Below are 23,705 nucleotides of genomic sequence, written 5' to 3'. Positions count from 1 at the left end.
CACTGTGTGAATCAGTATAGTCCTGCTGCATCACTGTGTGAATCAGTATAGTTCTGCTGCATCACTGTGTGAATCAGTATAGTCCTGCTGCATCACTGTGTGAATCAGTATAGTCCTGCTGCATCACTGTGTGAATCAGTATAGTCCTGCTGCATCACTGTGTGAATCAGTATAGTCCTGCTGCATCACTGTGTGAATCAGTATAGTCCTGCTGCATCACTGTGTGAATCAGTATAGTCCTGCTGCATCACTGTGTGAATCAGTATAGTCCTGCTGCATCACTGTGTGAATCAGTATAGTCCTGCTGCATCACTGTGTGAATCAGTATAGTCCTGCTGCATCACTGTGTGAATCAGTATAGTCCTGCTGCATCACTGTGTGAATCAGTATAGTTCTGCTGCATCACTGTGTGAATCAGTATAGTCCTGCTGCATCACTGTGTGAATCAGTATAGTCCTGCTGCATCACTGTGTGAATCAGTATAGTCCTGCTGCATCACTGTGTGAATCAGTATAGTCCTGCTGCATCACTGTGTGAATCAGTATAGTCCTGCTGCATCACTGTGTGAATCAGTATAGTCCTGCTGCATCACTGTGTGAATCAGTATAGTTCTGCTGCATCACTGTGTGAATCAGTATAGTTCTGCTGCATCACTGTGTGAATCAGTAGAGTTCTGCTGCATCACTGTGTGAATCAGTATAGTCCTGCTGCATCACTGTGTGAATCAGTATAGTCCTGCTGCATCACTGTGTGAATCAGTATAGTTCTGCTGCATCACTGTGTGAATCAGTATAGTCCTGCTGCATCACTGTGTGAATCAGTATAGTCCTGCTGCATCACTGTGTGAATCAGTATAGTCCTGCTGCATCACTGTGTGAATCAGTATAGTCCTGCTGCATCACTGTGTGAATCAGTATAGTCCTGCTGCATCACTGTGTGAATCAGTATAGTCCTGCAGCTGCATCACTGTGTGAATCAGTATAGTTCTGCTGCATCACTGTGTGAATCAGTATAGTTCTGCTGCATCACTGTGTGAATCAGTATAGTCCTGCTGCATCACTGTGTGAATCAGTATAGTCCTGCTGCATCACTGTGTGAATCAGTATAGTCCTGCTGCATCACTGTGTGAATCAGTATAGTTCTGCTGCATCACTGTGTGAATCAGTATAGTCCTGCTGCATCACTGTGTGAATCAGTATAGTCCTGCTGCATCACTGTGTGAATCAGTATAGTCCTGCTGCATCACTGTGTGAATCAGTATAGTCCTGCTGCATCACTGTGTGAATCAGTATAGTCCTGCTGCATCACTGTGTGAATCAGTATAGTCCTGCTGCATCACTGTGTGAATCAGTATAGTCCTGCTGCATCACTGTGTGAATCAGTATAGTTCTGCTGTATCATTTATTATATTTATGTGTCAGCATTACCGTCCGTCTTCACTTCCTTCAACATAATGCTTACAACTCCGATATTTCAATACTGTTAAGGATTCCAGCCTAATTAATCAGTATCATCAACATGAGGCATCGCACTTTAATGGCTTATAGGAGGTTCTTGCATGGATGATTGGAAATAATTCCCAAAATATCGATTAAGTTTTTTTTAAATTAAGGCAGCAAATATATTTCATACGGTTTTAACTGTTCTGAATCCAAGAATTTGGTGCACAAATCTCTGCGGGTGTTTAATACATACCTGTGACCAGAGCTCAATAAACATTCGATCTTGAGCTTTTTTTAAAGGTTGAGCAGGGTAGAGTGGAGGCTCAGGGTAGACTTCATCCAGGTAGTCGCAAGTTATCAACGACTCAAACAAACAATGTTCATTTATCTGCAGGACTGGAACTTTACCCAGGGAATTCTTCTCAAACAGCCACTCCGGTTTGTTCTTCAAGTTCACATAAACAACTTCGTGTCTAAAATGTTTATAGAAAATCCACGTCATTGGAATGGAATTATATATACTAAACCAAAATATAAACCTACATTGTTTTTTTAGGTAATAAAAAATGAGTGATTTTTAATTTGATTCTGGTGATTCTTAATCTCAAGATACATCTGATAATTAAATAAAGGAATATTTACTTCTTCGACAGATGGTCGTTAAAAAATAAAGCAGATTATATAATTACATAACTTAGGCTGTGTTGGCTTTTATGATGTCAACAGCGCGTCAGAAAGTTACAGAATTATTAAACATTTTCAGAAATTAAAAAAAAATGACATTTATATTTTTATTATTTACTGAAAAATAACGAACATTGTGTCGCTACACGACTGACGTACATGACTGCAGCTACACGACTGACGTACATGACTGCAGCTACACGACTGACGTACATGACTGCAGCTACACGACTGACGTACATGACTGCAGCTACACGACTGACGTACATGACTGCAGCTACACGACTGACGTACATGACTGCAGCTACACGACTGACGTACATCACTGCAGCTACACGACTGACGTACATCACTGCAGCTACACGACTGACGTACATCACTGCCGCTACACGACTGACGTACATGACTGCAGCTACACGACTGACGTACATGACTGCAGCTACACGACTGACGTACATGACTGCAGCTACACGACTGACGTACATCACTGCCGGTACACGACTGACGTACATTACTGCCGCTACACAACTGACGTACATCACTGCAGCTACACAACTGACGTACATCACTGCAGCTACACAACTGACGTACATGACTGCAGCTACACAACTGACGTACATGACTGCAGCTACACAACTGACGTACATCACTGCAGCTACACAACTGACGTACATGACTGCAGCTACACGACTGACGTACATGACTGCAGCTACACGACTGACGTACATGACTGCAGCTGCACGACTGACGTACATGACTGCAGCTACACGACTGACGTACATGACTGCAGCTACACGACTGACGTACATTACTGCCGGTACACGACTGACGTACATTACTGCCGCTACACAACTGACGTACATCACTGCAGCTACACAACTGACGTACATCACTGCAGCTACACAACTGACGTACATGACTGCAGCTACACAACTGACGTACATGACTGCAGCTACACAACTGACGTACATCACTGCAGCTACACAACTGACGTACATGACTGCAGCTACACAACTGCCGTACATGACTGCAGCTACACAACTGACGTACATGACTGCAGCTACACAACTGCCGTACATGACTGCAGCTACACAACTGACGAACATACATGACTGTAGCTACACAACTGACGTACATGACTGCAGCTACACAACTGACGTACATGACTGCAGCTACACAACTGACGTACATGACTGCAGCTACACAACTGACGAACATACATGACTGTAGCTACACAACTGACGTACATGACTGCAGCTACACAACTGACGTACATGACTGCAGCTACACAACTGACGTACATGACTGCAGCTACACAACTGACGAACATACATGACTGTAGCTACACAACTGACGTACATGACTGCAGCTACACAACTGACGTACATGACTGCAGCTACACAACTGACGTACATGACTGCAGCTACATAATTGACGTACATGACTGCAGCTACACAGCTGACGTACATGACTGCAGCTACACAACTGACATGCATGACTGCAGCTACACAACTGACATACATAACTGCAGCTACACAACTGACTGCAGTTTACTATTCGCCAAAATGAGATCAATCACGAGAGAGCCTTCACCAAATTCAACTTCAATAACAAGAACATAAAGTGGGACCAAGTAAACCAAGTCCTAAACGATGTAAGCTGGGAAGATAGACTAAGCAACACAGAAACCAAGCTTACAGGTTTGATAACAGATGCCATGTTTCCAACGGGATACCAGATCCTGAGGAAAGACAAAGGGAACAAGGGGGAGTGGAGGAGTGGCACAGCTGATCAAAAACCGACGGAATTTTGATGAGCTGGAGAGAGGAGACAGCAGAGAAGCAAGCGATTACATAGCGGGAACGCTTCACTCTGGAGGTCCCAAAGTGGTAATTACAGGGATGTATAACCCACCACAGAACAGAAGGAGGCCAAGACAAGAGTATGATGAGAGCAACAGAGCGATGGTTGAAACACTGACTGCAGTGACCAGAAGAGTTCATGCATGCAGGGCAAAGCTTCTGATCATGGGTGACTTTAACCACAAGGAAATCAACTGGGAGAACTTGGAGCCACATGGGGGTCAAGATACATGGAGGGCTAAGATGATGGAGGTGGTACTGGAAAACTTCATGTACCAACACGTAAGGGACACTACAAGAGAGACTGGAGAGGATGAACCAGCAAGACTGGACCTAGTATTCACCTTGAGTAGTGCAGATATTGAGGACATGACATATGAAAGACCACTTGGGGCCATCGATCATATGGTTTGAAGCATCGAATACACAGTAGAGCTACAAGTGGAGGGAGAAGCAGGAAGTCCAGGGCGAATGAAGCCAAACTACAAGAAAGGGGACTACACGGGAATGAGTAACTTCCTGAAAGGGGTTCAGTCGGACAGAGAACTGGCAGGGAAGCCAGTTAATGAGATGATGGAATATGTAACAACAATGTGCAAGGAGGCTGAGGAGAGGTTTGTATCGAAAGGTAACAGGAATAATGAAAAAGTCAGGATGAGCCCATGGTTCACCCAAAGATGCAGGGAGGCAAAAACCAAGTGTGCTAGAGAATGGAAGAAATATAGAAGGCAAAGGACCCAGGAGAATAAGGAGAGCAGTCGTAAAGCATGAAATGAATGTACACAGATAAGAAGGGAAGCCCAACGACAATATGTAAATGACATAGCAGCGAAAGCCAAATCTAACCCGAAACTGTTATACAGCCACATCAGGAGGAAAACAACAATCAAGGACAAGGTAATCAGGCTAAGGAAGGAAGGAGGAGAGACAACGAGAAGTGACCGTGATGTGAGGAACTCAACAAGAGATTCAAAGAAGTGTTCACAGAGGAGACAGAAGGGGTTACAGAAAGACTGAGAGGTGGGGTACACCAACAAGTGCTGAACGCAGTACACACAACTGAGGAAGAAGTGAAGAGGCTTCTGAGTGATCTAGATACCTCAAAGGCAATGAGGCCGGATAACATCTCTCCATGGGTCCTGAGAGAGGGAGCAGAGGCGCTATGTGTACCCCTAACAACAATATTCAATACATCTATCGAAACAGGGAGATTGCCTGAGGCATGGAAGACAGCAAATGTAGTCCCAATCTTTAAAAAAGGAGACAGACATGAAGCTCTGAACTATAGACCAGTGTCACTGACATGTATAGTATGCAAAGTCATGGAGAAGATTATCAGGAAAAGAGTGGTGGAACACCTAAAAAGGAATTATCTAATCAACAGCAGCCAACATGGTTTCAGGGATGGGAAATCTTGTGTCACAAACCTACTGGAGTTCTATGACATGGTGACAGCAGTAAGACAAGAGAGAGAGGGGTGGGTGTATTGCATTTTCTTGGACTGCAAGAAGGCGTTTGACACAGTTCCACACAAGAGATTAGTGCAAAAACTCTAGGACCAAGCAGGGATAACAGGGAAGGCACTACAATGGATCAGGGAATACTTGTCAGGAAGACAGCAGAGAGTCATGGTACGTTTAGAGGTGTCAGAGTGGGCACCTGTGACCAGCGGGGCCCCACAGGAGTCAGTCCTAGGACCAGTGCTGTTTCTGGTATTTGTGAACGACGTGACGGATGGAATAGAAGTGTCCCTGTTTGCAGATGACGTGAAGTTGATGAGAAAAATTCATTCGATCGACAACCAGGCAGAACTACAAAGGGATCTGGAAGGGCTGCAGATCTGATCCAGCAATTGGCTCCTGGAGTTCGACCACACCAAGTGCAAAGTCATGAAGATTGGGGAAGGGAAAAGAAGACCGCAAACAGAGTACAGTCTAGGGGGCCCGAGACTACAAACCTCGCTCAAGGAAAAAGATCTAGGGGTGACTATAACACCAGGCACATCTCCTGAAGCACACATCAACTAAATGACTGTTGCAGCACATGGGCTCCTAGCAAACCTCTGAACAGCATTCCGACATCTTAATAAGGAATCGTTCAGGACCCTGTACACCGTGTACGTTAGGCCCATAATGGAGTATGCGGCACCAGTTTGGAACCCACACCTAACCAAGCACGTAAAGAAACTAGAGAAAGTGCAAAGGTTTGCAACAAGACTAGTCCCAGAGCTAAGAAGTATGTCCCACGAGGAGAGGTTAGGGGAAATCGACCTGACGACACTGGAAGACAGGAGAGATAGGAGGGACATGATAACGACATAAAAAATAATGAGATGAATTGACAAGGTGGACAAAGACAGGATATTCCAGAGATGGGACACAGCAACAAGGGGACACAGTTGGAAGTTGAAGACACAGATGAATCACAGAGATGTTAGGAAGTATTTCTTCAGCCACAGAGTAGTCAGGAAGTGGAATAGTTTGGGAAGCTATGTAGTGAAGGCAGGATCCATAAATAGCTTTAAGCAGAGGTATGATAAAGCTCACCGTTCAGGGAGAGTGACCTAGTAGCGACCAGTGAAGAGGTGGGGCCAGGAGTTAGCACTCGACCCCTGCAACCTCAACCAGGTGAGTACAAGTAGGTGAGTACAGACCCAACTTATGCCTAGAACAGATTAACTCTATGCCACTCGATGTATGCTCAAGTCTTATTCCTTTATGAAAAAGGAGGAGTAGATGTAAAAAAGAAAGAGACAAGCGCTCCCTTTACAGGCGACGGAAAAGAATAGCAGAGCGGCTAAAAGAGGCCAATATATCTGAAATGCGTAGGGAGACACAGGTCAGAGAAATAGCAAACATCGAACTAAAGCTAAAGGAATCTTATAGGAGTCAGGAATCACAGGAAGAACTAAAAGCCATAAATGAAATCGAAAGAAACCCAAAGTATTTCTTTTCTTATGCCAAATCAAAGTCGAGAACAACATCCAGTATTGGGCCCCTACTTAAACAAGATGGGTCCTACACAGATGACAGCAAGGAAATGAGTGAACTACTCAAGTCCCAGTATGACTCAGTTTTTAGCAAGCCGCTAACCAGACTGAGAATCTAAGATCTAAATGATTTTTTAATGATTCTAGCTCATTCTAGCTCAATACATAGACAACATTGCACCTTAGTGCAATTACAAGAGTGAGTCTGGTGCCACTTGTAATTTTTTTTTATAGTATTAGTTTATACCTAGTTGTACTTTAGCTCATTCTAGCACAACACATTGACAATATCAATTTCAATATGTTTATTAGTGACTATACTCTATATGACCAAAGTGCTTTAGCGGTATACTTATCCAAATCTCCCACCACTACAGAAATCAGTATTAGAACTCACCACATAATACAGGATATAAACAACCACTATTTAAACCTAAAAGATGAATGATCACGTTGACCCTGATCTAAACCTCCATAATCTAACACACAATCAAAACTTATTGGAAGGTAACTGCCTTTATTACATAGCGTCACAAGCCACCACTATCCTAAACAATGCTCAAAGTCTATCAGTTCTTAACTACAACGTCAGGTCCTTAAGCAAACACTATGATGGCCTCCTGGCACTCCTTGAGTCACTAAAGACACCCTTCTCCTGCATTATTCTCACTGAGACCTGGCTTAAGTAGGACACAATTGATATCTACCCTCTACCAGGATACACAGCAATCCACAACTGCAGACCATACCAAGTTGGGGATGGTACTGCAATCTATTACTCTAACCAACTGTCTTGTATTAGCACTAAATACTTTAGTGATGAATATGGGGAATACATTTTTGCTCATTTTACTGTAAAAAACCTCAAGACGCCTATAACAATCGGTGCCATATACCGGATACCCCACACAAACATCCCAAACTTCAGTGAGATTCTAAAGTCACTAATAACAAACAGACAAATGAACAAGCACCACCTTCTCTTAGCTGGAGACTTCAATATCAACCTTGGCCTACCAGGTGATCAGACTGTAACTGATTTCATCAAGAATATGAACAACACACTTCTCATACCAACAATAACTAAACCAACCAGGCTGACTGAGACAAGTGCAACCATAATAGACCACATATGGACCAATATACTAGCCCCCCTTAAATCAGGGATAATCACAGACAGCACTACTGACCACTACCCAACCTTCCTCTTAACAAACATTAGTAAGCCACCACTTGAATACAACAAAGTTTCATTTAGACTCCATGACGAGGCCTCAATAAGGAATTTCACAACAGACCTAGAGACTGTTGACTGGCCTACAGAATTCTCCAATGCCAATGGTATTGACGATTGGACAGACATTTTTCTTAACAAAATACTTAGACTATACAACAAACATTGTCCTATAAAAACGGAACAGATCACGAATAAACGGCTTGGTTGCCCATGGCTAACCAGCAGCATTCTGAAATCCATTGATAAGAAACACCAATATGAAACGCAATATAGAAAGGGCTTAATACACAAAGATATTCTTAAACAATATTCAACAGTTCTCACCAAATTAATAAAGCCAAACAACTGTACTACTCCAGCAGATTCACTGACACAAGAGATATAAAAAGGACCTGGAAAACACTTTCCCAGATTCTGGGGACACACAAACTGAGAAAAAAACAAGAATATTGTTCTAACTAAACCTCATGAAACACCACTACATCCCACTGATACAGCTAACAAGATAAACGACTTCTTCTCAAACATAGGATCTAATCTTGCCAGTAAAATCCCACGTACCAATGCCCATGCCGGGGACTACCTAGATGGGAATTTCCCAAATTCCTTCTATCTTGTACCAACTGAGCCCACGGAAGTCACTGCGATCATAAAGTCACTTAAAAATAACTCCAGGAATCTGTCTCATGTCCAACCATTATTGTACAAGCGAGCGGCCCATGTCCTTTCGCATGCTATTACATTACTTTTTAATAAGTCACTAGAAACTAGCACTTTCCCGACACTACTCAAGACAGCAAGGGTTACACCAATACATAAAGGTGGTGACCCTACAGATGTAAACAACTATAGGCCAATATCAAACTTACCATTGCTATCCAAAATCTTCGAGAAACTCGTGCACAGGAGACTATATTCATTTATAACATCACAAAACATACTCAACCCCTGCCAATTTGGATTCAGGAAAAATAAAAGCACTAATGATGCAATTATAAAAATGCTAGACCTGCTTTACACAGCATTGGAAAATAAGGAATATCTGCTAGGAATTTTTATTGACCTAAGAAAAGCGTTTGACACAGTAAACCACGGCATCCTACTCCACAAACTTAACCATTACGGTATAAGAGGCCATGCGCTTGCATATTTTAAATCCTACCTTTCTAATAGGTATCAGTATGTCACCATTAAAGACACAGCCTCATCAATACGGCCACTTGATACTGGAGTTCCGCAGGGAAGTGTCCTTGGTCCCCTGCTCTTCCTCATTTACATCAATGATCTTCCAAACATATCCCAACACCTGAAACCCATTTTCTTTGCTGACGACACGACTTATGTCATCTCCCACCCTAATCTTGCCACCCTCAACACCATTGTTAACGAGGAGCTGCTCAAAATATCGACTTGGATGACAGCCAATAAACTTACACTTAACACTGGCAAAACCTACTGTATTATGTTTGGTAGCAGAGTAGGTGTTGCGCAACTTAATATTAAGATCGACAACACTCTAATTGCCAGACATAATGAGGGCAAATTCCTTGGCCTATACCTCGACAACAGCCTAAATTTCAGCACCCATATCCAACACATAACAAACAAAAATATCCAAAACGGTGGGAATCCTCTCCAAGATACGATACTACGTGCTGCAAACTGCCCTTCTCACACTATACCACTCACTTATATATCCATACCTCACCTATGCTATCTGTGCTTGGGGATCAACTGCAGCAACACACCTAAAGCCAATAATAACCCAACAAAAAGCCGCAGTAAGAATAATCACTAAATCCCATCCCTGGCAACACCCCCACCCTCACTCTTCATAGATCTAAACTTATTCCCTGTTCAGAACATCCACACTTACTACTGTGCAATCTATATCTACAGGACCTTAAATTCCAATATTAACCTTGACCTAAAATGCTTTCTTGATAGTTGTGACAGGATCCACAGGCATAACACCAGACACAAACATCTCTATGACATTCCCCGTGTTCGACTAAACCTTTACAAAAATTCAATGTATTTCAAAGGACCTAAACTCTGGAACACACTACCTGAAAACTCTAGAACTGCAGACACATTCATCACTTTCAAAACTACAGTTAGAAAACATCTTATCTCCCTGATTCACCCCGACAACTAACTACATGATAACCACCTGATGGTTCACAATTACACTCACTCACCCAATGACTATAAACCCAGAAATACTAATCTTAATCTTAAAACAATAAATCCTAACTAGTCATAAGTTTGCCTATGATACTCCAATATAGACACTTTGTATTGCGCCAAAACAAAAGCATTCACATTGTTAAACTCACAAATTATGATGCAGTCACTAAGCCTTAATACCATAATCTGTAAGGATTTAATGTTAAGAATTAATCTAAGTCTGCTCGAAATGCCAAGCAAGGCTAGGTGTCCTAGTGGCCCCCTCTGTAATTAGTATTTTATAACAAGTAAACCACACAATACCCAAAACCTGTAAACCCCACATTGTAACCCTAATAGAGAATAAACTTGAATTGAATTGAACTTGAATTGAGAGAGCCACATAATTTGGTAAACACAAGCCTATCTGGTGTTATCCTGACGCCAAATGACTTCGAACAGGCGATAAATGACATGCCCATGCACTCTGTCCCAGGGCCAGACTCATGGAGCTCCGTCTTGACTTAAGAAATCGTAATGACACGATTGCAAATAAACCATACCCCCGGCCGGGATTGAACCCGCGGTCATAGAGTCTCAAAACTCCAGCCCGTCGCGTTAGCCACTAGACCAGCTAGCCACAAAAAGATTCATCCAACTAGGTATATTTCTACACCATAGGAAGGTTAGCACAGGCACCTCTGTGACCACAAATGCAAGTTTTTGCAGACGAATCTCCAGCTAGCGTGGCCGTGACGAACTCTAGCTCAAGTCCCTTCACTGCCGTCAACATGACTTAAGAAATCGTAATGACACGATTGCAAATAAACCATACCCTGGAGATTCGTCTGTAAAAACTAGCATTTGTTGTCACAGAGGTGCCTGTGCTAACCTTCCTATGGTGTAGAAATATACCTAGTTGGATGAATCTTTTTGTGGCTAGCTGGTCTAGTGGCTAACGCGACGGGCTGGAGTTTTGAGACTCTATGACCGCGGGTTCAATCCCGGCCGGGGGTATGGTTTATTTGCAATCGTGTCATTACGATTTCTTAAGTCATGTTGACGGCAGTGAAGGGACTTGAGCTAGAGTTCGTCACGGCCACGCTAGCTGGAGATTCGTCTGTAAAAACTTGCATTTGTGGTCACAGAGGTGCCTGTGCTAACCTTCCTATGGTGTAGAAATATACCTAGTTGGATGAATCTTTTTGTGGCTAGCTGGTCTAGTGGCTAACGCGACGGGCTGGAGTTTTGAGACTCTATGACCGCGGGTTCAATCCCGGCCGGGGGTATGGTTTGGGAGCTCCGTCTTCATCAAGAACTGCAAGTAGCCCCTATCACGTGCTTTTACCATCCTATGGAGAGGGAGCATGGACACGGGGGTCGTCCCTCAGTTACTAAAAATAACAGACATAGCCCCACTCCACAAAGGGGGCAGTAAAACAATAGCAAAGAACTATAGACCGATAGCACTAACATCCCATACCATGAAAATCTTTGAAAGGGTCCTATGAAGCAAGATCGTCACCCATCTAGATACCCATCAGTTACACAACCCAGGGCAACATGGGTTTAGAACAGGTCGCTCCTGTCTGTCCCAACTACTGGATCACTACGACAAGGTCCTAGATGCACTAGAAGACAAAAAGAATGCAGATATAATATATACAGACTTGGCGAAAGCCTTCGACGAGTGTGACCATGGCGTAATAGCGCACAAAATGCGTGCTAAAGGAATAACAGGAAAAGTTGGTAGATGGATCTATAATTTCCTCACAAACAGAACACAAAGAGTAGTAGTCAATAGAGTAAAGTCTGAGGTGGCTACGGTGAAAAGCTCTGTTCCGCAATGCACAGTACTCGCTCTCATCTTGTTTCTCATCCTCATATCTGACATAGACAAGGATGTCAGCCACAGCACCGTGTCTTCCTTTGCAGATGACACCCGAATCTGCATGACAGTGTCTTCCATTGCAGAAACTGCAAGGCTCCAGGCGAACATCAACCAAATCTTTCAGTGGGCTGCAGAAAACAATATGAAGTTCAACGATGAGAAATTTCAATTACCCCAATACGGTAAACATGAGGAAATCAAACCTTCATCAAAATTCAAAACAAATTCCAGCCACAAAATAGAGCGAGAAACCAACCTCAAAGACCTGTGGGAGGATCTCACCTTCAAGGACCATAACATTGTATCAATCGCATCTGCTAGAAAAATGACAGGATGGATAATGAGAACCTTCAAAACTAGGGATGCCAAGCCCATGATGACACTCTTCAGGTCGCTTGTTCTATCTAGGCTGGAATATTGCTGCACACTAACAGCACCTTTCAAGGCAGGTGAAATTGCTGACCTAGAAATTGTACAGAGAACCTTCACGGCGCGCATGACGGAGATAAAACACCTCAATTACTGGGAGCGCTTGAAGTTCCTGAACCTGTACTCCCTGGAACGCAGGCGGGAGAGATACATGATTATATACACCTGAAAAATCCTAGAGGGACTAGTACCGAACTTGTACACGAAAATCACTCACTACGAAAGCAAAAGACTTGGCAGACGATGCAACATCCCCTCAATGAAAAGCAGGTGTGTCACTAGCACGTTAAGAGACCATACAATAAGTGTCAGGGGTCCAAGACTGTTCAACTGCCTCCCACAATACATAAGGGGGATTACCAACAGACCCCTGGCAGTCTTCAAGCTGGCACTGGACAAGCACCTAAAGTCGGTACCTAACCAGCCGGGCTGTGGCTCGTACATTGGATTGCGCGCAGCCAGCAGTAACAACCTGGTTGATCAGGCTCTGATCCACCATGAGACCTGGTCACAGACCGGGCCGCGGGGGCGTTGACCCCCGGAAATCTCTCCAGGTAAACTCCAGGTAAACTTCTTCAGCATTATTCCTATTTTGCATATAATGGAAATCTTGATGTATTTTATAACTAGTTATCTCAGATACAAAATCATCATAAACTAATTCCTCTGAAACTCATTATTGTATCTTAGTATCAAGTGAGTTGAGGTTGCAAGTTGATGTTGCAAGTTGATGTTGCAAGTTGATGTTGCAAGTTGATGTTGCAAGTTGATGTTGCAAGTTAAGGTTGCAAGTTGATGTTGCAAGTTGAGGTTGCAAGTTGATGTTGCAAGTTGAGGTTGCAAGTTGAGGTTGCAAGTTGGTGCTGCAAGTTGATGTTGCAGGTTGAGGTTGCAAGTTGATGTTGCAAGTTGATGTTGCAAGTTGATGGTGCAAGTTGATGTTACAAGTTGATGGTGCAAGTTGATGTTGCAAGTTGATGGTGTAAGTTGATGTTCCAAGTTGATGTTGCAAGTTGATGTTGCAAGTTGATGTTGCAAGTTGATGTTGCAAGTTGATGTTGCAAGTTGATGGTGCAAGCTGATGTTGCAAGTTGATGTTGCAAGTTGATGGTGCAAGCTGATGTTGCAAGTTGATGTTGCAAGTTGATGTTGCAAGTTGATGTTGCAAGTTGATGTTGCAAGTTGGTTAAGTAACAATTTAAAATAGAGATCAAAGGAAGAAAAAAATATTTGAACTTCAGTGTTATATACTTAAAGTTAAATAAATTTGTTTTGCTGATAATAATACAGTGAACATAATTGTGCTTACTTAATGTTCTTGGCAGCAAGAACAAGATGTGTTCGCTGGGCATAAGGGCAATACTTCATGCTGTAAACCCGCATGACTCCATCTTCCAGTGGAGGGCAGGATGATCCTGACAACACCAAAATATTTATTAAATAAAACTAGTAAAACTGCTGGAGTTATTGGGTAGCTAAAAATTACTTTAATGTTCTTCATAAAATGAACTATTGAAATGTAAGTTTGAAGGAGAGTACATTATTGTGTTTATTATAATTTGTAAATAAATTATGTTTAATCTTAGCTCTAAATAAGGCAGCGTGTGTGCACGCACGCACACACACACACACACACACACACACACACACACACACACACACACACACACACACACACGTATCGTGCAGTCCTAATGACTCTTGTTCAATTGACGGCTCTATGCCTAACAAACCCATATATCCACATACATGTTTGATGACGAGCGGGAAACAGGTACTTGGGTTATAGATGGAAGCTAAAAACATAGATGAGAGTCGCAGCGATGTCAGGAAGCATTTCTTCAGTCTCAGGGAGGTTGGGAAGTGGAATGACCTAGATGAAGACTTGGTGGAGGCAGACTTCATACATAGTGTTAAGAAAGAGTGAATCTGGCCAGCAGCAAGTTGAGAGGCAGAGCCAGGAGCTAAAACTCGACCCTTGCAACAACATATAGATAAGTAGACAATTCGCTGCCTGGATGTGGTGGAGAGCAGTGGTGCTTTGCATCCTTCTACTGTTCACCCAAGCGAGCTATGCAGAGACAAAATGGTGCTAGGTGTGAGGCGCCGAGTAAACATTGAGCTCCTCCGTCCAGCAATAACGTCTATGTCAGCCCAGGTGTTACTACCAGCGATTATACATGAGGTATATGGAATAAAGGACAACGAATTATATGGAGTGGCAATGAATGGAGCATATAGACTGTTTGTGAATTTGCTATCTGCTCCAGTGTACGAGTCATTGGTGGCTCGTTTCCAAGATGTTTGTGTTGACCTGAAGCCAGCAGTGAGGGGTCAAGATGACAGATGTGTCGCAGCATTACACATGGGTCAAGCTATGTAACTTGTCATTTGAAGTAGACAAAGCAGACATCCGATGTGTATTCGACAAATATGGGGCTGTTCATATGGCCCAACCAGGAAAGTGGGTGACAGGGGCCTACACGGGACTACTGGAGGGCACCTTTACACTCAGAATGACATTGAGACATCCTATACCCACATACATCTACCTTGAAGAGTTTAAAACTCAGGTAATGGTGGTGTATGCTGGGCAGAGGCGTATGTGCCATCTGTGCGCGGCATATGAACATATGGTGGCAGAGTACGGGAAGCAGAAACGGGTGCCTGGGCCAGCAGGGGGGGAGCACCTGCTCATGAGTGCCAGATGACTGACGAAGACTGAAGGCAAGGTGGAGGGCATTGTTGTAAATGGAGTGAGGAGGTGGAGGTTACACCCATGGAAATGGGGGAGGGAATGAAGCCCCAAGGGTTAACCAGCCCAACAACAGCGCCAACGATGATCGAGGAGGTGAAAGTGAGTGCCGAGGTGACAGCTATAGAGGTGGATCCAACAACGGTGTTGAGGGCTATGTTACAGACTAATGAGGAGGGTCACATAGAGCAGGTGGGTGGGGATGAGGTGGGGGAAGTGGCGTGTGAGAGACGGGAGGATCATTTGGCGCCTGCAAAGGATTGTGCGGATGCCACAGCAGAACGTGGGATGGAATACAGGAAGGTGGAGGTGGAAGTCCATCGTGTGGCCTCTCAGGACACTGACATGGAGGAGGTTCTGACACCGGCGCAAAGAACAGGAAAGAAGACATGGGTATATGGGAAGCAAGGTGACACTCAGGGAGTGCAGCACCAGTAGGTGGGGGCGGGGAGTGTGGTGAGAGTGGCAAAGGTAGTGCCCGAGTGACTGATCAGACTGGGAAGAGTGTTGAGAGGTGGCAGGAATGGAAACCTTAAGATGGCCTCAGGTGTGTAACTATAAATATAAATGGATTGTGTGATGGCATGAAACGAGAGTGGTTTAGAATATTTTTGAACAGATATAACACAGATGTAGTTTTTGTACAGGAACACAACTTCAAGATTGGTCGAGAGTTAGTGGTGACAGGTTAACAGGCATTTGTGCTGCCGTTTGATCAGTTGAAAAGGGGAGTGGGGGTGTTTGATCAGGGAGGCGAGCCCATTTGTTTTGCATAGGACTGAAGGGGGCGGGGGGGAGGGGGGGCGGGTAATGCATGTGGAACGATGGTGGGTGGGTGAGAGAGTAGCATTTGTATGTGTATATGCCCCAGCTAAAAGTGATGCAAAAGTGAAGACGGCTTTCATGCGTGAGGAACTAGTGTACTTCCTACGCATGTTACCGTCCATGGTGATTGATTAGGGGGGATTGAAGTTATGTTATCAAGAGGGCAGTTGTGGAACCCAGGGGGGTGGGGTATTTTTCTACAGTATTAGGGGACTTTTTAGGGATATCTATTTAAGGGGTGTGTTTGGGGGAGGTATGTGGGAGGTGGTGCATACTTTTGTATGGAGGGGATATGCAGCACAGTTGGGCAGAATATATCTAATGCAGAGGGTAATGGTCGAGTTACTTAAGACCATTGAGATAGCGTATTCTGATCATAGGGCGGTAATGGTGGAGGTGGGTGGGTGACGTTGGTGCTTTGCACAGAGGGGAGGAATGTGGAGGCTGTGGTGGGATGGTGGGATAGTGTGGCAAGAGCAAGGATCCATAAATTTTACTTGCGTGAGGGGAAGCAAATTAATCAGTTGCGGTTTGGCCTAACCACTTACTTAGAAGACAGATTACGGGGGTGTTATGCAGGAGGGGCAGTGGCGGGGAATTATCCAGTAGAGGACATACAAATGTTGAAGAGGAGGATAAGGGAGTTGCAGGAGGAGTGTTCTGCAGCAGTGCTGATGCAGGCAGGGATGGACGAGGTTTTATGGGGGGGAAAGGCTGTCAGCATGCATACTGCAAGACCAGAAGCTGGGACAGGATGTGACTGCAATCCCTGGCTTAGAAGTCACTTCTTCGGTGGGGGGATATCAAGAGGGTCAGGTATTAAGGGACACAAAGGGGATGAGTGCTTATGCAGATAGATGGTATGAGGGGTATTGGAAAAGTCATTGGGTGGAAGGGGAGCATGTAATGCGAGTGCATGGGTATGAACCATGTAAACTGGGGAGGAGTGATCAAGCAGTGCTGGGGGGGTCATTGAAGAGGAGGAAATATTGAGAGCACTAATGGATATGAGTAAGGGAAAGACACTGGGGACTGGTAGTTTACCATGTGAATTTTGTGTGCAGCACTCGGGGCTGCTGAGGGGATTTCTGGCTCAGTTAGTGAATGTGATGAAAGAAAGAGGTAAGATGGGAGAAATGCAGGCAATGGCAATGGTGGTGTTGGTCTCGAAGGGAAAGCAGTAGAGTATCCTTAAGGATTACTGAGCCATTTTGTTGCTGTGTGCTGATTACAAGTTGTTTGCAAAAGTTCTGGGGAACAGGCTTAAATGTGTTGTGGGGAGGGTGGTGTCCGAGTCTCAATATGGGTTGCCGGGTAGGTCAATGGTCACGGGACACAGGATCATTAAGGGTTTCGTGGAAGAAATGGAGGGGGGAGTGGAGGTGGGGTTGTTGGCATTGGATTGGCAGGGGGCATATGACAGGGTGTGAGGGAAAAGTTCAATAGATAGGAGTAGCGAGGGAGTATATAGTAGCAATAGTTTGATTGCCAGCTACTTGTTAAGGTAGGGTAAGTCTAGCTTCTGCTATTCCCTCCTTTTTTCCCACTCCCCGAAAGTGATAGTTTGATTGCCGGCTGCTTGTTAAGGTAGGGTAGGGTCCTGCTATCCCTTCCCCTCCGTCTCCCCCCCCCCTCGAAAGGTGACGTGTGGGGCTCCGGCCAAACAGTAATCACTCGACTCACAGCTCCCAGCACTACTGTAAGTACACGTCTGCTCATATTCTAGTGGACTTATTGGTTGAAACCTTCACTTTTGACCAATAATAAACTTAGTCCTTTCAGTCTTGCTTTGTTAAATGTCTTAATAATCACCACGTCTTTTAGGTATTGTACTTATCATGGAGAGTGATTTCTTAAGCAGTGGGTAACCTGTCTCTCTTTCCAGCTTGGAATGACAGAATGGGTCACCTGCCAACCAACGAGTAGAATTGAAGGAGACGGACTAACATCCTGAGACGTCCCATGGTTTATCTACTTACCTGTGTACTTGTATGAAGTTGCAGGACGTAACCCCTCATCATTACAACGGTAAAGAACCTGCTTTCCTGTCATCTGGATAGATTATTTTACGGCTATAGACTCTGTGAAGAACGAGCCGGTGGGTTGTCACCAACACCTGCGACCCCCCCCCACATCATCAGAAACAGCTACTATTTCAACAACACGCAGTGTCACCAACACCAGACACCCAAGTTTTATATATATATATATATATTAGCGTTGAATTCAGATATCATTTATATTTTTCATTTTTCATTTTCTTTAATGTAGGATCAATATTTCATATTTAAGTGTTTTATATTTTATATTTTCTAAATAATAAAGTGTTTGTCAGTTTTTGTTCTTTTTCTATGCATTAATTTTCCTGAGGAGGAGCCAGCCTTAGTAATACGGACTGAAGTTGTTACAGGGCTGAGTAAGCCTTCACACAGGGTGGAACAGGAAGTGTTGCAGAATATTCTCATCAGACAGGGATTCAGGTAGGAAATCGTGCAGTTGGTGGAAACATTGTATGGGGGAGCTAGAGAACGGGTGCATGGGGGAGGCAGTCAACATGGGGCTGGGTCTTAGGCTGAGATGTCCAATGTCACAACTATTGTTTGCATGTGTACAGAACCCCTTTTATAGGATGGTGGAGAATCATATAGGAAACTGGGGAGGAGTAAGTGAGGGGCAGTTTTGGCCTGGTTTGGTAGGTTATGTGGATTACACAACTATTCTGGTGAGTGAGGAGACATGGTTGGGGGCATTGTAGGAGGTCGTGCACATGTTTGGGGGCGCTACGGGGATGAAAGTGAACTTGGAGAAGTTGATGATCATGGGGCTGGGGATGTGGTCAGGGAGGGTGGAATGGGGATGCGATGTCGTGCAGTGGCAGGCTGGAAGTCTGAAGACATGTGGTGTCCTCTATGAGGTTGACCTGAGAGCAGTGAGAGAGGCGAATTTGAATAGGATGGTGGAAAGGGTGCAACAATGCTCGGAAATGCTGCGACCTTACCATTTAACCCTTATTCAAAGAGTGATTGTGATTAATGCATTGTTATATGGTAAAGTTTGGTTTGTATTAGCAGTGATGCCATTGACAGGAACAATTATGACGAGTATTCTCAGAAAGGTGTATAAATTCTTGTGGGGATCTGGGTGTGGTTGATTGTGAAGGAAGGTAGCGGCATTACCGGTAAATAAGGGAGGATTAGGATTGTAGGACCTGAGAAGGCTAGTAAAATGTGTGTTCATTAAGAGGGAAGTGATGTGTGTAGGAGGATGGTGGCAAGGGGGCAGTTAGATAGGTACATGATCAACTGAGGAGATGGTACCGGGGAGTGGAGTTGATGGAATGTGAAATGGTGTAACATGCATTGGTGTTAACTAGGGAACCTGGGAGAGTTAGGGTGGGAATTTTCTGTAAAATGAGAGTGGGTAGGGTAGTGACACCGTTAATACACATGGGATGAAATATGGCACCAATTCAGTAAATTACGGATAAGACCTAGGGCATGTGAGGTCAAGTATTACTTCCTGCATGGCATTTTGCTGTTGGGAGCGGTGCTCAGGAATAGGTGGATCATGGAGGGTGGGGGGTGTGGTATATGTGGAGGGGAGGAGGCTGCGTATCATGTGGTTTGTTTTTGCTAAGGATTGGGGTGCATAAGGGGATGGATGAGTAGGGTGGTAGCAGGGGTGGGATAAAGGGGTGTCAGTGTTGCCGGCACTAAGTCTTAATATGGGGGGGTGGATGAGTGTTGCAAGGGCTTTGACACATATAATCGTGGATTATGTATACATCTTGTGGGGAATAAGGGAGAAAGGGGATGGGGGTGAGGCAAAGGGTTTTGGTGGTAACGTTTAATCGAATGTTGTGCCATAATAGAGACATTTACAGGAATGAGTGGGGGTGGCTTTTTTGGAGGGTTATAGAGGGCTAACATTAGAGGATTTATTGGCATTGTGAATGAGGGGAGTAAAATGCAGGTGTGAGTCTGTTGCTGTATGGGTTAGGGGGGAGTCAGGAGTTTGCAACAAGTTGGAATCCTGGGGTGTGGGGCGATGGGCAGATGGGCGTGAGTGGAGGTGAAAGTGTATAACTGACAGTGGCAGGCGTGAGTGGCCTACATACTTAATATTTCCCTTAGGGGAAGGTATTAATGACAAGTGTAAATACATGAACTGTATCATTGTCAAAAAATATTGTCAAACTTGACGTATTGTACTGTTGCGTATTGTGGAAGTTTGGGAGTTGGTGAAGGGAATGAAGAACAAGCGGGGTGTGACATGCCCAAACATTTGTGCGGGGTGAGTGAAGAGAAAGGTAGGTTCATTCATTAATGTAATTAAGTTATGCAAGCTAAATGCAGCTCATGTTGTTGTATGTATGGTTTGTCTTAATTTCGACATCCAACCATGAGCGGAGGGAGTAAGAGACTGTAAGAGATCTTATTCATGATGCACAGCCCATATGGGGAATGAGTAGGTTAACTAAAATGTTATTGTTCATTCGAGTTTTATCTGAAAAATACAGAAAGAACCTGTGTAAACCCATTATGTTTTCGAATGGAGGATAAGGTGGGGGAAAAAGGGAGGGGTAGAATGGCAGGTGCTCACACGACGTTGTGTGACTTGTAAGTGCATAGGCAATGGAAGTACATTAAAAGTCCGATTACGGTTAGCACCGTGATACTGTATTGATTGGATGTAGGAGGTAGAATCAGGCAAATGGTCTGAGAAATGGTTTCCTTGAGAATTTTTAATAATTGGACTATTGTATATATATATATATATATATATATATATATATATATATATATATATATATATATATATATATATATATATATATATATATATGTAAAGTCTTTGTGTTCATGATAATGTTCAATATTATGCCATTGAATTCTGTACTATATTGAGTTGAGATTAGGTGATGGGTGAAAACACAATCAGGGTGGAGGAGGCTCCCCACACGGTAGTGTAGGGGTGGGGGAGGCTCCCCACACGGTAGTGTAGGGGTGGGGGAGGCTCCCCACACGGTAGTGTAGGGGTGGAGGAGGCTCCCCACACGGTAGTGTAGGGGTGGGGGAGGCTCCCCACACGGTAGTGTAGGGGTGGGGGAGGCTCCCCACACGGTCGTGTAGGGGTGGGGGAGGCTCCCCACACGGTAGTGTAGGGGTGGGGGAGGCTCCCCACACGGTAGTGTAGGGGTGGAGGAGGCTCCCCACACGGTAGTGTAGGGGTGGGGGAGGCTCCCCACACGGTAGTGTAGGGGTGGAGGAGGCTCCCCACACGGTAGTGTAGGGGTGGGGGGAGGCTCCCCACACGGTAGTGTAGGGGTGGAGGAGGCTCCCCACACGGTATTGTAGGGGTGAGGGAGGCTCCCCACACGGTAGTGTAGGGGTGGGGGAGGCTCCCCACACGGTAGTTTAGGGGTGGAGGAGGCTCCCCACACGGTAGTGTAGGGGTGGGGGAGGCTCCCCACACGGTAGTGTAGGGGTGGGGGAGGCTCCCCACACGGTAGTGTAGGGGTGGAGGAGGCTCCCCACACGGTAGTGTAGGGGTGGGGGAGGCTCCCCACACGGTAGTGTAGGGGTGGGGGAGGCTCCCCACACGGTAGTGTAGGGGTGGATTTTGGAATATGTATGTATCCTGCCTCCACTACATCGCTTTCCAAACAGTTCCACTTCCTGACTGCTCTGTGGCTGAAGAAATACTTCCTAATGTCCCTGTGATTCATCTGTGTCTTCAGCTTCCAACTGTGTCCCCTTGTTGCTGTGTCTCATCTCTAGAACATCCTGTGTGTGTGTGTGTACTCACCTATATACTCACCTATATGTGGTTGCAGGGGTCGAGTCATAGCTCCTGGCCCCGCCTCTTCACTGGTCGATACTAATTCACTCTCTCCCTGCTCTATGATATTTGTCATACCTCTTCTTAAAGCTATTTATGGAACTTGCTTCCACTACTTCACTCTCCAGATTATTCCAGTTCCTGGAAACTCTAAGATTAAAGAAATACTTCCTAACATCCCTATGACTCATCTGGATTTTCAGTTTCCAATTGTGTCCCCTTGTTTCTGTATCCCATCTCTGAAACATTCGATCCTTGTCCACCTTGTCAATGCCTCTTAGTATTTTATACGTTGTTATCATGTCCCCTCTGTCCCTCCTATCCTCTAGTGTCATCAGGTTGAGTTCCCTTAACCTCTCCTCATAAGACATACCCTTCAGTTCCGGGACTAATCGTGTTGCAAATTTTTGCACTTTCTCCAATTTCGTGACGTGTTTGACTAAGTGAGAGTTCCATACTGGTGCTGCATATTCCAGTATAGGCCTTACGTACACTGTGTACAATGTCGTAAATGACTCTTTACTCAGATGTCTAAATGCCAATCTCAAGTTTGCCAATCTCCCATATGCTGCAGCAGTTATTTCATTGATATGTGCCTCAGGGGACATGTTCGTTATAATGCTTACCCCAAGATTCTTTTCTTTAACTGACGTTTGCAGCTGTTGGTTTCCTAACCTGTACTCCGTCTGCGGTCTTCTGTGTCCTTCCCCAATCTTCATGACCTTACACTTACTGGGGTTAAACTCCAGGAGCCATTTGTCGGACCATACTTGTAGTTTGTCCAGATCCCCTTGTAATCTTAACTGATCCTCGCCCACTTGTATTCTCCTCATCAGTTTCACATCATCAGCGAACAGTGACATTTCTGAATCTATTCCTTCCACCATGTCATTCACGTATACAAGAAACAGCACTGGGCCTAGGACTGAACCTTGTGGAACCCCACTCGACACATCCGCCCACTCCGACACTTCAGCACGTACCAACACTCGTTGTTTCCTTCCTGTCAGGTATTCCCTGATCTATTGCAGTACTTTCCCCGTTATTCCTGCCTGCTCCTCTAATTTTTGCACCAGTCTCTTGTGTGGTACTGTGTCAAAAGCCTTCTTGCAATCTAAAAAGATGCAATCTACCTAACCCTTTTTCTCCTATCTTACTTCTGTTACCTTATCATAGAACTCAAGTAAATTTGTGACACAGGATTTCCCATCTCTGAAGCCGTGCTGACTGTCATACATGAGCCCAATCTTTTCAAAGTGTTCCACTACTTTTCTCCTGATAATCTTTTCCATGACTTTACATACTATACAAGTCAGTGACACTGGTCTGTAGTTTAATGCTGCCTGTCTGTCCCCTTTCTTAAAAATTAGAACTACATGTGTTGTCTTCCACGCCTCAGGCAACTGCCCTGTTTCGATAGATTTACTGAAGATTGCTGCTAATGGCACACACAGTTCCTCTGCTCCCTCTCTCAGTATCCATGGAGATATGTTATCTGGGCCCACTGCCTTTAAGGTATCGAGTTCGTCTAGCAGTTTCTTCACCTCTACCTTGGTTATGTGTATTGTGTCTAGCACCTGC

General features: G+C 44.5%; 1 protein-coding gene across 5 annotated transcripts in view; it reads right to left on the bottom strand.

Moving 5' to 3' along the window:
* LOC128692435 (pyrimidodiazepine synthase) overlaps positions 1-23,705 on the bottom strand; it is a 106,795-nt gene that overhangs the window by 67,803 nt on the left and 15,287 nt on the right. For all 5 annotated transcript variants that reach the window (XM_053781620.2, XM_053781619.2, XM_053781622.2 and 2 more), the window contains 2 exons: positions 14,013-14,118; positions 1,696-1,915 (listed from right to left, as the gene is read on the bottom strand). In XM_053781620.2, coding sequence (XP_053637595.2) covers positions 1,696-1,915; positions 14,013-14,118 — 326 coding nt within the window. The remainder of the gene's footprint in view (positions 1-1,695; positions 1,916-14,012; positions 14,119-23,705) is intronic.

The sequence above is a fragment of the Cherax quadricarinatus genome, chromosome 53 (assembly GCF_038502225.1).
Source record: "Cherax quadricarinatus isolate ZL_2023a chromosome 53, ASM3850222v1, whole genome shotgun sequence".
Lineage (NCBI taxonomy): Eukaryota > Metazoa > Arthropoda > Malacostraca > Decapoda > Parastacidae > Cherax > Cherax quadricarinatus.
This window is presented reverse-complemented; position numbering and strand designations above follow the sequence as displayed.